General features: G+C 47.4%; 1 protein-coding gene across 1 annotated transcript; it reads left to right on the top strand.

The window, feature by feature from the left end:
- Positions 1-2,373: 2,373 nt before the first annotated feature.
- On the top strand, positions 2,374-11,980 carry ITLN2 (intelectin 2). The gene is given in 9 exon segments (XM_054438211.1): positions 2,374-2,388; positions 2,665-2,728; positions 4,388-4,501; positions 5,837-6,083; position 6,116; positions 6,416-6,574; positions 6,962-7,082; positions 9,095-9,198; positions 11,828-11,980. Coding segments are annotated over 9 exon segments (978 nt in total).
- The last annotated feature ends 3,962 nt before the right edge of the window (positions 11,981-15,942 follow it).

The following is a 15,942-nucleotide window of genomic DNA, read 5'->3' on the forward strand; positions in this document are numbered from 1 at the left end:
TGGTTTCAGTAGGCAGTGCTGAAAGGAGTCAGGGTGGTCTGGGAGTATGTGTGGAATGGAGAAATGTTTGTTAGCACACACAAGATGCCCCTTGGGATTAGGGACTTAAAAGGGGACCAGAAGTCTCCTTACAATGGGAGGGCATGAAAGCCAGAGAAATTCCTGTCTCATTAATGCTAACTCACCATGACCCCTGGGCTGATGTACTCTAGGGAAGTATCAGTTACGTTAAAAAGAGTTAACAGGCTGGCTCGGTGGTTCATGCCCGTAATCCCAGCACTTGGGCAGGCTGAGGCAGGAGGATCGTTTGAGGTCAGGAGTTCAGGAGTAGCCTGGCAACATGGGGAGACCCTGTTTCTACAGAAAAGAAAAGAGTTGTTTTTGTTTTTTGTTTTTTTTGAGGTGGAGTTTCACTCTTTTTTTTTTTTTTTTTTTTGGAGTTTCACTGTTGTTGCCCAGGCTGGAGTGCAATGGTGCAATCTTGGCTCACTGCAACCTCTGCCTCCTGGATTCAGGTGATTCTCCTGCCTCAGCCTCCTGAGTAGCTGGGATTACACGCATGCACCACTGGGCCCGGCTAATTTTGTATTTTTGGTAGAGATGGGGTTTCTCCATGTTGATCAGGCTGGTCTCAATCTTTTGACCTCAGATGATCCACCCGCCTCGGCCTCCCAAAGTGCTGGGATTACAGGTGTGAGTCACTGTGCCTAGCCCAAAAAAAGAGTTTTTAACAATATGATGTTGATAATTGTACTGTGGTTATACATGACATATTCCTATTATTAGAAAACACACAGTTGGCCAGGCATGGTGGCTCACACCTGTAATCCCAACACTTGGGAGGCCGAGGCAGGTGGATCACGAGGTCACGAGTTAAAGACCAGCCTGGCCAAGGTGGCAAAACCCCATATCTACTAAAAATACAAAAATTAACTGGGCGTGGTGGTGGGTGCCTGTAATCCCAGTTACTCGGGAGGCTGAGACAGGAGAATCGCTTGAACCTGGGAGGCGGAGGTTGCAGTGAGCTGAGACCACGCCATTGCACTCCAACCTGGGTGACACAGCAAGGCTCTGTCTCAAAAAACAAAACAAAATAAAAAAAACCCATACACATTTATTTAAAGGTAAAAGCCCATGATGTATGTAACTTATCCTCAAATGGTTCAGAAAAAAGTTTTGTGTGTGGGTGGGTGTATTTTATATACATATATCTATATATATCTATATATATTCAGAGAGAGAGCATGAATGATAAAGCAAATGGGGTGAAATATTAACAATAGTTGAATCTAGGTAAAGGGCATATGTGTGGTTTTATACTATTGTTATTTTTGCAACATTTAATAAATTTTAAATTGTTTCTAAACAGTTAATAAAACAATAAAATTACAGCAGGATACATGCAATAATTAGTGTTTAGACAATGTATAGTGGGACAAAGGAAGGATCCATCAGCTTTGTCTGGGGATAGGGGTGTCAGGGAAGGCTTCATAGAGAAATTAGAGGAAAGATTGGAAGGATGATGTCTTCTTTTCCTCATTTATTTATTTATTTAAATTATTATTATTATTATTATTATTATTATTTTGAGGTGAAGTCTTGCTCTGTTGCCCAGGCTGGAGTGCAGTGGTGTGATCTCGGCTCACTGCAACCTCCACCTCCTGGATTCAAGTAGTCCTCCTGTCTCAGCCTCCAGAGTAGCTGGGATTACGGGTGCACGCCACTGCACCCAGCTAAATTTTTGTATTTTTAGTAGAGACAGGGTTGCACCACGTTGGCTGGTCTTGAACTCGTGACCTCAGGTAATCCGCCCACCTCGGCCTCCCAAAGTGCTATGATTATAGGTGTGAGCCACTGCGCCTGGCCAATTATTATTCTTAATTAATTAATTTATTTTTCATGAGGTGTCACCTCAGTCTAAAAGGATGATTTCTTGACAGAGCTGTGTCTAGGGCGCCAGGGCATCTGGGGGAGGTGGGAGAGGGAGAACGCAGGGGAGGATTGTGACCTATCCACGAATCTGATTAGATACTGCTACATTGTATGGCCTGCCCTGGCAAAGCAGGACGCCCCTCCTCAGATGGCGACAGTCACCTGTGTGGCCAGGAACACAGCTCCCTGCTCCTCCAGCCAGTCGCACGTCCTTTCTCATTTCCACGGTCCCAGGCTCAGGTACCCTCAGAGGGAAGGGCATCAGAGGGAGGGGCTAGCAGCCTAGGCTGGTCCGGGATGGGTTGGGCAGGGCTCAGGTGGTTTGGCTCTCCACAGCTCTCCACATAAAGGGACCAGCACTTCACCATTCATCAGGATCCTCCGCAGGGGAGCTCTGAGTGTCCACCGGAAGGGAACTATCAGCTCCTGGCACCTGTAAGGATGCTGTCCATGCTGGTGAGAAAAGTGTTTTTGATCCACGTGTGTGGGAGCAATGATGCCAGCTCAGGTCTCAGTTTTAGAGATTTAGAGTTTCAGGGAAATGAGCCCATGGCCCCTTGGGTATTTGTAGTGTTGGACAGCCGTGGGGGATATTCCAGGAGGTTCTAGAATGCTCATAAGACCATCACTTTCCATTTGAGGATTCCTGACTCAGAAAGGTCAGGAAGTAAGAATGAGAGGCTGACAAAGGAAGGGCCAGCCAGTGACCTTGTGCATCTTGTTTTTTCTTAGAGGACAATGACCAGACTCTGCTTCCTATTATTCTTCTCTGTGGCCACCAGTGGGTGCAGTGCAGGTAAATCGCTTCTGAGAGTAGGAGCTGCGGTTTCCTGGGCTCCCCTCTGCTGTGCAAGGCCTGGAGGGAGTACAGCTGGGCAGGGCTCTGAAGTCAAGGGCCAAAGGGGAAGTCCTGGAGAGGCATGGAACCCTGGCTAGGCAGCCAACTTGAGGTGTGGGCTGGGTGCTGATATCTGGCCTCTCCTGGGGTCTGGTCTGAAGCAGTCAGGATGTTAGCTCAGGTATTTCCCGGGGCTTGATTCTCTGCTTCTGTGGCTGTGAGGGGTTCATGGAGTGAGAGAGTAAGAACTGTGTCCCTGCTCAGCTGCTCTTGTGGCCTTGGCCTTGGGATCTCCAGAGGGAGCTGGGTGATCAGTGCTGTGTCCAGGGTACACCCTCCTCTAGTCGCAGAGGAGGATATTGTGAGAATAGAATCCTCGCAATTCTATTCTTCCAGTAGGCACAATAGTGATATTTTTTCATTGATACTGGGTTTATTGTTTATTTCAATCCATCAGTTAAAAAAAGCACATTTACATATGTCATCTCATTTGATCTCCATGAGTATAAAGAAGTTATTAATGACATCTTAAAGATGAAGAAAAAGGATCAGAGATGTTAACTGTCTGCTCAAGGAGGCACTGTCATCAGAGGTTGTCTGGGTTTTACCTTGAATCCTGTAATTTTTTTTTTTTTGAGATGGAGTCTTGCTCTGTCGCCCAGGTTGGAGTGCAGTGGCGCGATGTCGGCTCACTGCAACCTCTGTCTCCTGGGTTCAAGAGATTCTCCTGCCTCAGCCTCCCCAGTAGCTGGGATTACAGGTGTGCAGCACTACAACCAGCTACTTTTTGTATTTTTAGTAGAGATGGGGTTTCACCATATTGGCCAGGCTGTTCTTGAACTCCTGATCTTGTGATCCACCCTCCTTGGCCTCCCAAAGTGCTGGGATTACGGGCATGAGCTACTACGCCTGGCCTGAGTCCTGTAATTTTACACTTTTTCCCACTCTGCCAGGCTTTTGGAATAATTTCTAGGCTTTTAGACTAATATACACGGCCCTTCATCCACTGGCCTCTGTTAATATTTCAGCTTTGGTTTCCAGACCTCTTTGTATTACAACATATGTTCCAGCTGCAGTAAGTGACTGACCTGTAGTTTTTGGCAGGCAGGGCTGGGCTGGGCTGGGCTCTGTTATTGCTTCAGGCCATCTCGTGTTCTTTCTTCTCTTCCTGGGGTGTACTCTCCCCTTTCCTTCCTGTCCTGTGGCCAGCTCCCATTCTCCCAGCAAAATCAGCCTGCTCTGAGTTACAGCTGGTCCCTTCCCCAGCAAGTTCCCAGGCCTCACCCCCGTTGGTGGGTTTGCCCTCCCATCTCAGTTGGGTCCCTTTCCATGTGCTCCTTCCCTGTAGAATGTAGTCTCTTGAAGAAATGTGTCAAATTGTCTTTGTCCGGTGTCTAGGTAGTTCACACAGTAGGTATTTAATTAAAGTTAGTAGAGTGGAAGATTCCAGGTGTTTAACCTATACCAGCTGTTGGATCAGACCGTCTTAGCATAGGGAATCCCTGACCTCCTGGGACTTCAGAGCACAGTGATGAATTGATACAGGGGCAGAGGTTGGCTAGGAAAGATGGCCTCAGTGGTCAGACTTTTAATGAGACTCATTCTCACATTTTCTAGCAGCAGCCTCTTCTCTTGAGATGCTCTCGAGGGAATTCGAAACCTGTGCGTTCTCCTTTTCTTCCCTGCCTAGAAGCTGCAAAGAAATCAAGGAACACTGCCATAGTGTAGGTGGTGAGTAATGAACCAACTCAGCATTCTCTCTTGGAAGCCACTTTTTAGCTCAACAGAGCCCAGTCATGGAAATCAGGAGGGACATATCCATGTGACGCCTGTTCTGCCCCCAGCTCCTACTCAAGGTTTCTAGTGGGAATTTTGAGGCTTTTGTGTCCCATTCCAGTCACAAAATCTTCTGAACACAGAGAGAATGCAGTGTTCCTCGTGACACTTATGGTGGCACTTGTGGTGGCAAGAACTGTGATGAGTCTAAGATTTGCCCCTACTTGCCCCAGGTTTAAGATGCTGGCAGAAAACCTGAAACTCCTGAGCCAGAGACAAAGAGCTTTATTAATCACAGAAATAGCAGTAGCCAGAGCATCAGCATTTTCTTGTACTGGGCCAGGTGACATCTGCCCAAGTAGTGGGTTTGTCAAGCCGGCTGACAAATGTGGCTGGCAAGGAAACAACAAGCCCTTTTTGGAGCCAGAGAGTTTATTACTCACATAGATAGCAAGTTCAAGATCGGCAAAAGTGTCAGCTTTTCCCATCCGTTGTCCCACAAGACAGCACAGAAAAGAGGGCGAGTGACAACACAACATGGGCGGTGGCTGAGGAGCCAGTCCATGCTGCCATAGCTGTTTCATAGCCTGTGTACCCTACGGGGTGGGGGCGAGTGAGGCAAAAAGCCTCATACCTCTTCAGAACCTGGGAGATGATGACACAGTCATGACAGCTGTCTCATGACAGCCTCCACGAAAGATAGGGAGGGGGGGTGAGAAGTGACCTTGTTGCAGCTCCTCACAAGGTTCCCATCTTTCCATGTTTCGGGAAGACCACAGGCTTTCTGCCAAGGCTTAGGTCAGCTGTCCCTATGTGGCCTATGCGCAAATGTGCAAGGTCACCAGGATGCCACTGTGGAGCCAGTCTCCTGCAAGCTTGTGAACAGGAGGGGAACTCTGAGCTTAGGGAAGCTGAATCTTATGAAATGGGCACAACCTTTGCCCTGAGCTGCACAGAGGCCCCATCCTGCTGTAGAATCAGATGTGGCATGTGCTGATTTCTGGCCTCTCCTGGCCACAGGGTGGCACTGTCGAGAGGGAGATACCATCTCTGTCTCTTCTAAGGCTATTTGCTCTACAAACTCTTTGTAAAGATAGTGTGAAGCCAAGGCAGTCAGTGCCTCTGCTCATAGGTGAGCAGAACAGAAGATGTGTGGAGCATCATCTTCCAGCAAGTATGTGTTGGAGTCTTCTGAGTGTACTTTTGACTTCCTAGGGCTTTTCTATTCACGGGGCTGAGATGAACTCTGAGCTCTCAGACAGGGAGGCTCTGGGCTGGTTCCCTCTACAGATGGCCTGTATTTTCTCCGCACCAAGAATCATGTTGTCTACCAGACCTTCTGTGACATGACCTCTGGGGGTGGCGGCTGGACCCTGGTGGCCAGCGTGCACGAGAATGACATGCGTGGGAAGTGCACGGTGGGCGATCGCTGGTCCAGTCAGCAGGGCAGCAAAGCAGACTACCCAGAGGGGGACGGCAACTGGGCCGACTACAACACCTTTGGATCTGCAGAGGCGGCCACGAGCAATGACAGCAAGTTTGGTGCCACTTCCCTCCCACTTGGGTGAGGGTGAGGTGTGGAGTGTGGCTGGCCACCAGCCTGCAGGAGGGAGGGCTGGAAGGTGGGGATGTGGGGAAGGGCTGGAGAAGAAAAGAGAAATACATGCCTTGAATCACAACTTCCTCTCAACAAGGCTGTTAGGGCCCTGGGTGGTGGTGGGATCATCAGCTGGGAGTGGGGTGTCTGAGCATGGCTGGCCATCTGCCTACTGATCCCAGAGCTCTCAGCCCAGCCGAGGCTGCACATGTGGACCTTCTGCATCCTGGTACCTCCTGGCCTGGTCAGGCTCAGTGTCTGTTGCTTTCCAGAACCCCGGCTACTATGACATCCAGGCCAAGGACCTGGGCATCTGGCATGTGCCCAACAAGTCCCCCATGCAGCATTGGAGAAACAGCGCCCTGCTGAGGTACCGCACCGACACTGGCTTCCTCCAGAGACTGGGACATAATCTGTTTGGCATCTACCAGGTACACAGGGCTGCTGGCTGAGAGGCACTTTCTTTGGTGAACAGAGAGCCAACTGTCTAGGGTAGGAGGCAGATCTGTCCTGTGGTTCCACATCACTACCGAGTGGTTGGCTGTTTCTCCTTCCTTTGATTCACTGTGAACTCATGTCTGGCCTCTCAGAAACTCTAAGCCAGGCAAGGAAGAGGCCTGTGGGACAGGAAAGCATAGGGAGAAAGAGACAGGGACAAGGGGTTTGGGGCTGCTGGGGAGACACAGCTATGGGGAAAAGCAGTCACTATTATTATGATTGGTTTTGGTTAATGGCAGTTAATTTGAAACCCCTCCTCCCCCCACACTGTGGCAGCATCTCTACTGTCCTCACAAAACCTTTCTTCTGGGTCTCTGAAGAAATACCCAGTGAAATACAGATCAGGGAAATGTTGGAATGACAATGGCCCAGACATACCTGTGGTCTATGACTTTGGCGATGCTAAGAAGACTGCATCTTATTACTCACCGTATGGTCAACGTGAGTGTTTGCTTCCTACATCCAGTCATAAATATTTTCTTGTACTCTTGGAGAATGGTGGCAAATAACAACAATTAATAATTGCTAGTATTTACTGAGCACTTAAAATGCACCAGACTCTTGTCTTGGAACTTAACATGATTTTGTGTCATTTAATTACCATGAGAAAACTATGAAGTTAGAATTGCTGTTATCCCCATTTCACAGGACATAATCCCAGGTTTCTTCATTACCACCTTGTATAGTCTCTTATAATTGTGGAGAAAAGAAAGAGAGATCAGACTGTTACTGTGTCTATGTAGAAAGAAGTAGACATAAGAGACTCCATTTTGGTCTGTACTAAGAAAAATTCTTCTGCCTTGAAATGCTGTTAATCTGTAACCCTACCCCCAACCCTGTGCTCGCAGAGACATGTGCTGTGTTGACTCAGGGTTTAATGGATTTAGGGCTTTGCAGGATGTGCTTTGTTAAACAAGTGCTTGAAGGCAGGATGCTTGTTAAAGGTCATCACCACTCTCTAATCTCAAGTACCCAGGGACACAATACACTGTGGAAGGCCGCAGGGACCTCTGTCTAGGAAAGCCAGGTATTGTCCAAGGTTTCTCCCCATGTGATAGCCTGAGATATGGCCTCCTGGGAAGGGAAAGACCTGACTGTGCCCCAGCCCGACACCCGTAAATGGTCTGTGCTGAGGAGGATTAGTAAAAGAGGAAGGCCTCTTTGCAGTTGAGATAAGAGGAAGGCATCTGTCTCCTGCTCATCCCTGGGCAATGGAATGTCTCAGTGTAAAACCCGATTGTATGTTCTATTTACTGAGATAGGAGAAAACCACCTTAGGGCTGGAAGTGAGACATGCTGGTGGCAATACTGCTCTTTAATGCACCGAGATGTTTATGTATATGCACATCGAAAGCACAGCACCTTTTCTTAACCTTGTTTATGACATTTGTTCAGGTGTTTTCCTGCTGACCCTCTCACCACTATTACCCTATTGTCCTGCCACAGCCCCCTCTCTGAGATGGTAGAGATAATGATCAATAAATACTGAGAGAACTCAGAGACTGGTGCTGGCACGGGTCCTCCTTATGCTGAGCACCAGTCCCCTGGGCCCACTTTTCTTTCTCTATACTTTGTCCCTCTGTCTCTTTCTTTTCTCAGTCTCTCGTCCCACCCAATGAGGAATACCCACAGGTGTGGAGGGGCAGGCCACCACTTCAATAATAGTTAAGAAAAGGTGCATACAAAACATTAGCCAGGCATGATGGCGCATGCCTGTAATCCCAGCTCCTCGGGAGGCTGAGGCAGGAGAATCGCTTGAATCCGGGAGGCGGAGGTTGCGGTGAGCTGAGATCACACCACTGCACTCCAGCCTGGGCAACAAGAGCGAAACCCTGTCAAAAAAAAAAAAAAAAAAAAAGTGCACACTGAGGTTCACATGAAAGAACTACTAGCAGAGTGGTGAGAGAGATTTACTTTTGTTATGAAGGATAACTTTAATTATCTTACAAAAGACAGTTTTCAGTATAATAAGACCACAGAAGTTAAGTTGTGGATAAAAAAATCAAAGACATCACTGTTTGCCTTTGATATTTTGATGAAAGCAGGTGATGGTCAGGGAAACTAACCCATGGTAATTGGATGAGAAGTGTGTAAACAGCAACAGGCAGCCACATCTGATCATTGCTTATTCCTGCTGGGCCTTCTCAGATCTTTTTGGTAATCTTTCTGTAGAGTCTAGTTTCTTCTATAAGCTGTAGGCAGACAAGGGTCCTTTTGTGAGCCCCAGCCTTTGTCCTCTTGCCCCAGATGAAAAGAGGTTTCCTTGGGGACAAGTTTAGGACTGATGTGCACCAGCCACTGGCCATAAAGGTGCTGGGCTGCACCCCTACAGCCTGGGGTGTTTGGCTGCAGCCTCAGCTTTTGGCTTAGGGAATCCCTGGATTGGCCAATGGGATGCTGCTTCTAGTTCCTCCTTTGAATACTTGGCTCTTTCTTCACCTCTTCTTTTTCAGGGGAATTTGTTGCAGGATTCATTCAGTTCCAGGTGTTTAATAAGGAGAGAGCAGCCAACGCCCTTTGTGCTGGGATAAAAGTTACTGGCTGTAACACTGAGCATGTGAGTTTTTGGGGAGATCAATGGCTCACGTGTGGGGAAAAGAAAGAGAGATCAGACTGTTACTGTGTCTATGTAGAAAAGGAAGACATAAGAAACTTCATTTTAATCTGTACTAAGAAAAATTGTTTCTGCTTTGAGATGCTGTTAACCTGTAACTTTGGCCCCAACCCTGTGCTCACAGAAACATGTGCTGTAATGAATCAAAGAACATGGATTTAGGGCTGTGCAGGATGTGCCTTGTTAATATGTTTGCAGGCAGTATGCTTGGTAAAAGTCATCGCCATTCTCCATTCTCGATAAACCAGGGACACAATGCACTGTGGAAAGCTGCAGGGACCTCTGCCCAAGAAAGCCTGGGTATTGTCCAAGGTTTTCCCCCACTGAGACAGCTTGAGATACGGCCTCATGGGAAAGGAAAGACCTTACCATCCCCCAGCCTGACACCCGTAAAAGGTCTGTGCTGAGGAGGAGTAGTGAAAGAGGGAGGCCTCTTTGCAGTTGAGATAAGAGGAAGGCTTCTGTCTCCTGCTCATCCCTGGGAATGGAATGTCTCGGTGTAAAGCTGACCACTCCCATTCATTCTATTCTGAGATAGGAGAAAACCGCCCTGTGGCTGGAGGCAAGATATGCTGGCAGCAATACTGCTCTGTTACTCTTTGCTACACTGGGATGTTTGGGTAAAGAGAAACATAAGTCTAGCCTATGTGCACATCCAGGCACAGTACCTTTCCTTGAACTTATTCATGATACAGATTCCTTTGCTCACATGTTTCCCTGCTGACCTTCTCCCCACCTGTTGCCCTGCTACACTCCACTCGCTAAGATAGTAAAAATAATGATCAATAAATACTGAGCGAACTCAGAGGCTGGCGCTGGTGCAGGTCCTCCGTATAATGAGCGCCGGTCTCCTGGTCCCACTGTTCTTTCTCTATACTTTGTCTCTGTGTCTTATTTCTTTTCTTAGTCTCTCATCCCACCTGACGAGAAATACCCACAGGTGTGGAGGGGCTGGCCCCCTTCACCATGTGTGTGCATGGGTATGCACGTGTGTGCACCTGTGTGGGGTGTATCAATGTGTGTCTCTTGTTACTCGCTTACTCTCATTCTGTTTAATCTCATTACTCTCCTGATGATGTCTTATGAATATAATTTATTTTTTATTTCTTTTTTTTTCTTTGAAGAGTCCTTTTCTTTCTTTTTTTTTTTTTGCTTTGAGACAGAGTCTCACTCTGTCACCCAGGCTGGAGTGCAGTGGTGCCATCTCAGCTCACTGCAAGCTCCACCTCCCAGGTTCACGCCATTCGCCTGCCTCAGCCTCCCGAGTAACTGGGACTACAGGGGCCCACCACCATGCCCCACTAGTTTTTTTTGTATTTTTAGTAGGACGGGGTTTCACTGTGTTAGCCAGGATGGTCTCGATCTCCTGACCTCATGATCCGCCCATCTCGGCCTCCCAAAGTGCTGGGATTACAGGCGTGAGCCACCACGCCCAGCCTGAAGAGTCCATATTTTTAATAAAAATTAAGTGGTACAAAGTTTGGAGTAGTAGATGCCAGAAGTTGAGTATAATTTATTTGTCTTTTAAATCTTATTTATTTATTTATTTATTTTTTGAGATGGAGTTTCACTCTTGTTGCCCGGGCTAGAGTGCAATGGCGGGATCTCTGCTCACTGCAACCTCTGCCTCCCGGGTTCAAGTGTTTCTCCTGCCTCAGTCTCCTGAGTAGCTGGGATTATAGGAATGCACTGCCACACCTGGCTAATTTTTTTGTATTTTTAGTAGAGATGGATTTCTCCATGTTGGTCAGTCTGATCTCAAACTCCTGACCTCAGGCGATCTGCCCGCCTTGGCATCCCAAAGTGCTGGGATTACAGGCATGAGTCACCATGCCCGGCTGATTATAATTTATTTTAATGGAATTCAGTTTATCAAAATTTTCATTTATGGTTAGTACTTTTTATGTTTTCTTTAAGATGTACCTCCTTACATTAAGGTCATGAAAATATTCTCCAATATTAATCTTAACTTTTAGAAGCTTTATATTTTTATTGTTTTTCTAGTCTTGTGGGAGACAGCACCACAGCTGTAGTGGTGGGAGATTGTATTTGAGGGACATCCTGTGCCTAGGAGTTGGAGGAAGAGAGCATCAGAGCCATCAAGAACAAGGGCATTCACTTAGGGCCCCCTTCCCTCCCCAACTGACAGTCTGAACTCACAGTTCCATCTTTTCTTCCCTGCCTCAGCTTTCAGCTTTTTCATTTTCCAGCTGAGGCGGCTATTCTCTCATGGAGGGACTCGCAGATTAGAATTCGGAGGATGCTGACCACGTGGGCACTGGGGGTGGACTAGAGTATGTGTCTTTATGCCCTTTTCCTTGACAACCTTCTCTACTGGCTCTGTGCTCCTTAGACTGTCCATTAGTGCATGTTTGTGTATGTTCCTGCATGCATTACTACTTTAAAATACATGCATAGGGCCAGGTGCGGTAGCTCACGCTTGTAATCCTAGCACTTTGGGAGGCCGAGGCAGGTGGATCACTTGAGGTCTGGAGTTTGAGACCAGCCTTGCGCTCACTAGTGTCAGCAGCAAATCAAATCCCTCACAGTGTCTCTTCTTTCTGTTTCCCAGCACTGCATCGGTGGAGGAGGGTTCTTCCCATAGGGCAAGCCCCGTCAGTGTGGGGACTTCTCCGCCTTTGACTGGGATGGATATGGAGCTCACATTAAGAGCAGCTGTAGTCAGGAGATAATGGAGGTGGCTGAACTCTTGTTCTATAGATGAGACAGAGCTCTGAGGTGTCAGGGAGAGAACCCATCTTCCAACCCCGGCTATTTGGAGAGGGAAAAACTGGAATTCTAACAAGGAGGAGAGGAGACTAAATTACATCAATCTGCAACTCTATGTTTCTTTGAATTCTTTTTATAAATTGGCTGATGTGTTGAGGGATATTTTAAAAGAATACCTATGGTTCTGGTGAATTCCACCTCAGATATTCTGGGCTTGCACAGTGGCTAGGAAGAACCCATTGAATAAAAATAAATGTTCACTTCAGCAACACATATACTAAAATTGGAACAATACAGAGAAGATTAGCAAAAAGGTATAAAAAAATTAAAAAATAAAAAGACATTCTGGGCCAGGGATGGTGGCTCATGCCTGTAATCCCAGCACTTTGGGAGGCCGAGGCAGGTGGATTGCCTGAGGTCAGGAGTTCGAGACCAGCTTGGGCAACATGGCAAAACTTCATCTTTACAAGAAGTACAAAAATTAGCTAGGCAGTAATGTGTGCCTACAGTCCCAGCTCCTTAGGAGGCTGAGGTGGAAGGTTGGCTTGAGCCAGGGAGGCAGAGGTTGCAGTAAGCCAAGATCTCGCCATTGCACTCCAGCCTGGGTGACAGAGCAAAACTCTATCCAAAAAAAAAAATAAAAAAGAAAAGAAAAGAAAAGAAAAATAAAAAGACAAAGACATTCTGGGTTTGGAATTTCAAGTCTCATCTGTCCCAGAACACAAGTATGTTCCTGTTTTTAGGAGATCCCTGAACTGGATTTAAGGACAAAAGAAAATATTTCATGTCAATTCTTCCTAATGCACCCTTATTAGCTAATTAAATAAAGCCTTCAATATAAACATGTTAAAGAAGAGAAACAGGAGATAGAAAGCACAATCACCCATTTCTTTTATTCTTCCAGCTTTAGCAGACAGGGTAGTCTTCCCAGAGGTGCATGTGCCTGGCCACATCTGGAATCCCAACTCCAGTTGCTTACTAAAAAGGAGAGATGGCCAGGTGTGGTGGCTCACACTTGTAATCCCAGCACTTTGGGAGGCCGAGGCAGGCGAATCATGAGGTCAGGAGTTTGAGACCAGACTAGCCAATATGGTGAAACTCCATCTCTACTACAAATACAAAAATTAGCCAGGTGTGGTGGTGGTGGTGTGCACCTGTAGTCCCAGCTACTCAGGAGGCTGAGGCAGGAGAATCACTTGAACCCAGGAGGTGGAGGCTGCAGTGAGCCAAGATCACACCACTGCACTCCAGCCTGGGTGACAGAGTGAGACTGTCTCAAAAAAAAAAAAAAAAAAAGGAGAGCCAAGCATTCCAATCAGGTCTCAAACAGGATGCTGACTACAGCAGTCCTGGCTGGTGAAGAGGGCTCAGAGGTCTTATAGTGTTTTGCTCCAGGCTGGGCGTGGTGGTTCATGCCTGTAATCCCAGCACTTTGGGAGGTCGAGGTGGGTGGATCACGAGGTCAAGAGATCGAGAACATCCTGGCCAACATGGTGAAACCCGGTCTGTACTAAAAATACAAAAATTAGCTGGGTGTGGTGGTGGGTGCCTGTCATCCCAGCTACTCGGGAGGCTGAGGCAGGAGAATCACTTGAACCTGGGAGGCGGAGGTTGCTGTGAACTGAGATTGTGCCACTGCACTCCAGCCTGGGCAAGAGTGAGACTGTGTCTCAAAAAAACAAAACAAAACAACACAAAACAAACAAACAAACAAACAAAAAGTGTTTTGCTCCAAATGCAAATCTAATCATAACATTTCCCAAACCCATTACCACACTTTTTCTCCATTGCTCCCTGTGGACTAGAGCATTGGTTCTCAAATGGGATGGGAGGTAGGAGATGTAGGGGTGATTTTACCTCTCAGATAGGGTTTTTTGCCTCTCAGATAGGGTTGCCAGATTTAGCAAATAAAGATATGGAAAGCCAACTTAAATTTGCATTTCAGATAAACAATCGATAATATTTTTAGTATGTTTGTCCCATGCAATATTTTACCTGGCAACCCTACATCTAGGGAACATTTGGCAATGTCTGGAGACACCGTAACCAGTGGTGGCAGAAGGCCTGGCAGGAGCGCTACTGACATCTAGTGAATAGAGGCTGGAGATGCTGTGAAACACCTTACACTGCACAGGACATCCCTGCTCCATGACAAAGAATGGTCTGATCTCAAATGCCAGCTGTGCTGCCATTGAGAAACAGAGGCTTTTGTTTAAATTCCATAGAATAGAAGTCATGAAGCCCTGACAGCTGAAGGCAATAAAGAACTTTTTTTTTTTTTTGAGATGGAGTCATGCTCTGTCGCTCAGGCTGGAGTGCAGTGGCAAGATCTCGGCTCACTGTAACCTCCACCTCCCAGGTTCATGCCATTCCCCTGCCTCAGCCTCCCAAGTAGCTGGGACTACAGGCACCCATGACCATGCCCGGCTAATTTTTTTGTATTTTTAGTAGAGACAGGGTTTCACCGTGTTAGCCAGGATGGTCTCGATCTCCTGACTTTGTGATTTGCCCACCTCAGCCTCCAAAAGTGCTGGGATTACAGGGCTGAGCCACCACGCCAAGCCCAAGAGCATTTTAAAAAAAGAGATTTAAGGCCAGGCATGGTGGCTCACTCCTGTAATCCCAGGACTTTAGGAGGCCAAGGGTGGGGGCGGGTGGATCACCTGAGGTCAGGAGTTTGAGACAAGCCTGGCCAACTGGTGAAACCCCGTCTCTACTAAAAATATAAAAAATTAGCTGGGTGTGATGGCAGGTGCCTGTAATTCCAGCTACTGGGGAGGCTGAGACAGGAGAATTGCTTGAACCTGAGAGGCGGAGGTTGCAGTGAGCCGAGATTGTGCCACTGCACTCCAGCCAGGGCAACAAATAGTGAAATTCCATCTCGAAAAAAGAAAAAAACAGATTTAAACAAACGTACCCAGTGGCTTTTTTTGTGTGTTTTGTTTTTATAGTTTTCATAAAGGTCTATTTTACTATTGGTGGGTAACACATTTAACATTTAAACCCGTTTAAATATTGTATAGACGACTGCAGGCAACATGCAGCATGGCTGTAACTATATAGAGAACCAAGTCAACTGAAGACCAGCTAACAAGAAACTAAATATTTAAAATACTAGATATTGGGAAGGGTTCCAAGATGGCCGAATAGGAACAGCTCTGGTCTGCAGCTCCCAATGTGATCGACGCAGAAGACGGATGATTTCTGCATTTCCGACTGAGGTACCTGGTTCATCACATTGGGACTGGTTGGACAGTGGGTGCAGCCCACGGCGGGTGAGCTGAAGCAGGGTGGGGCATCACCTCACCAGGAAAGCACAAGGGGTTGGGGGATTTCCCTTTCCTAGCCAAGGGAAGCTGTGACAGACTGTAGCTGGAAAATTGGGACACTGTCACCCAAATACTGTGCTTTCCCAATGGTCTTAGCAAATGGCACACCAGGAGATTATATCCTGCACCTGGCTCAGTGGGTCTCATGCCCACAGAGCCTTGCTCACTGCTAGCACAGCAGTCCGAGATTGAGCTACGAGGTGGCAGCTTGGCTGGGGAAGGGGGCATCTGCCATTGTTGAGCTTGAGTAGGTAAACAAAGTGGCCTGGAAGCTCGAACTGGGAGGAGCCCACCGCAGCTCAAGGAGGCCTGCCTACCTCTGTAGACTCCACCTCTAGGGGCAGGGCATAACTGAACAAAAGGCAGCAGAAACTTCTGCAGACTTAAACATCCCTGTCTGACAGCTCTGAAGAGAGCAGTGTTTCTCCCAGCATAGCATTTGAGCTCTGAGAATGGACAGGCTGCCCCTCAAGTGGGTCCCTGACCCCTATGCAGCCTAACTGGGAGACACCTCCTAGTAGGGGCCAACTGACATCTCATACAGCTGGGTGCCCCTCTGAGATGATGCTTCCAGAGGAAGGATCAGGCAGCAATATTTGCTGTTCTGCGATATTTGCTATTCTGCAGT

This window comes from Pongo pygmaeus, chromosome 1 (assembly GCF_028885625.2).
Source record: "Pongo pygmaeus isolate AG05252 chromosome 1, NHGRI_mPonPyg2-v2.0_pri, whole genome shotgun sequence".
In the NCBI taxonomy this organism is placed as follows: Eukaryota; Metazoa; Chordata; class Mammalia; order Primates; family Hominidae; genus Pongo; species Pongo pygmaeus.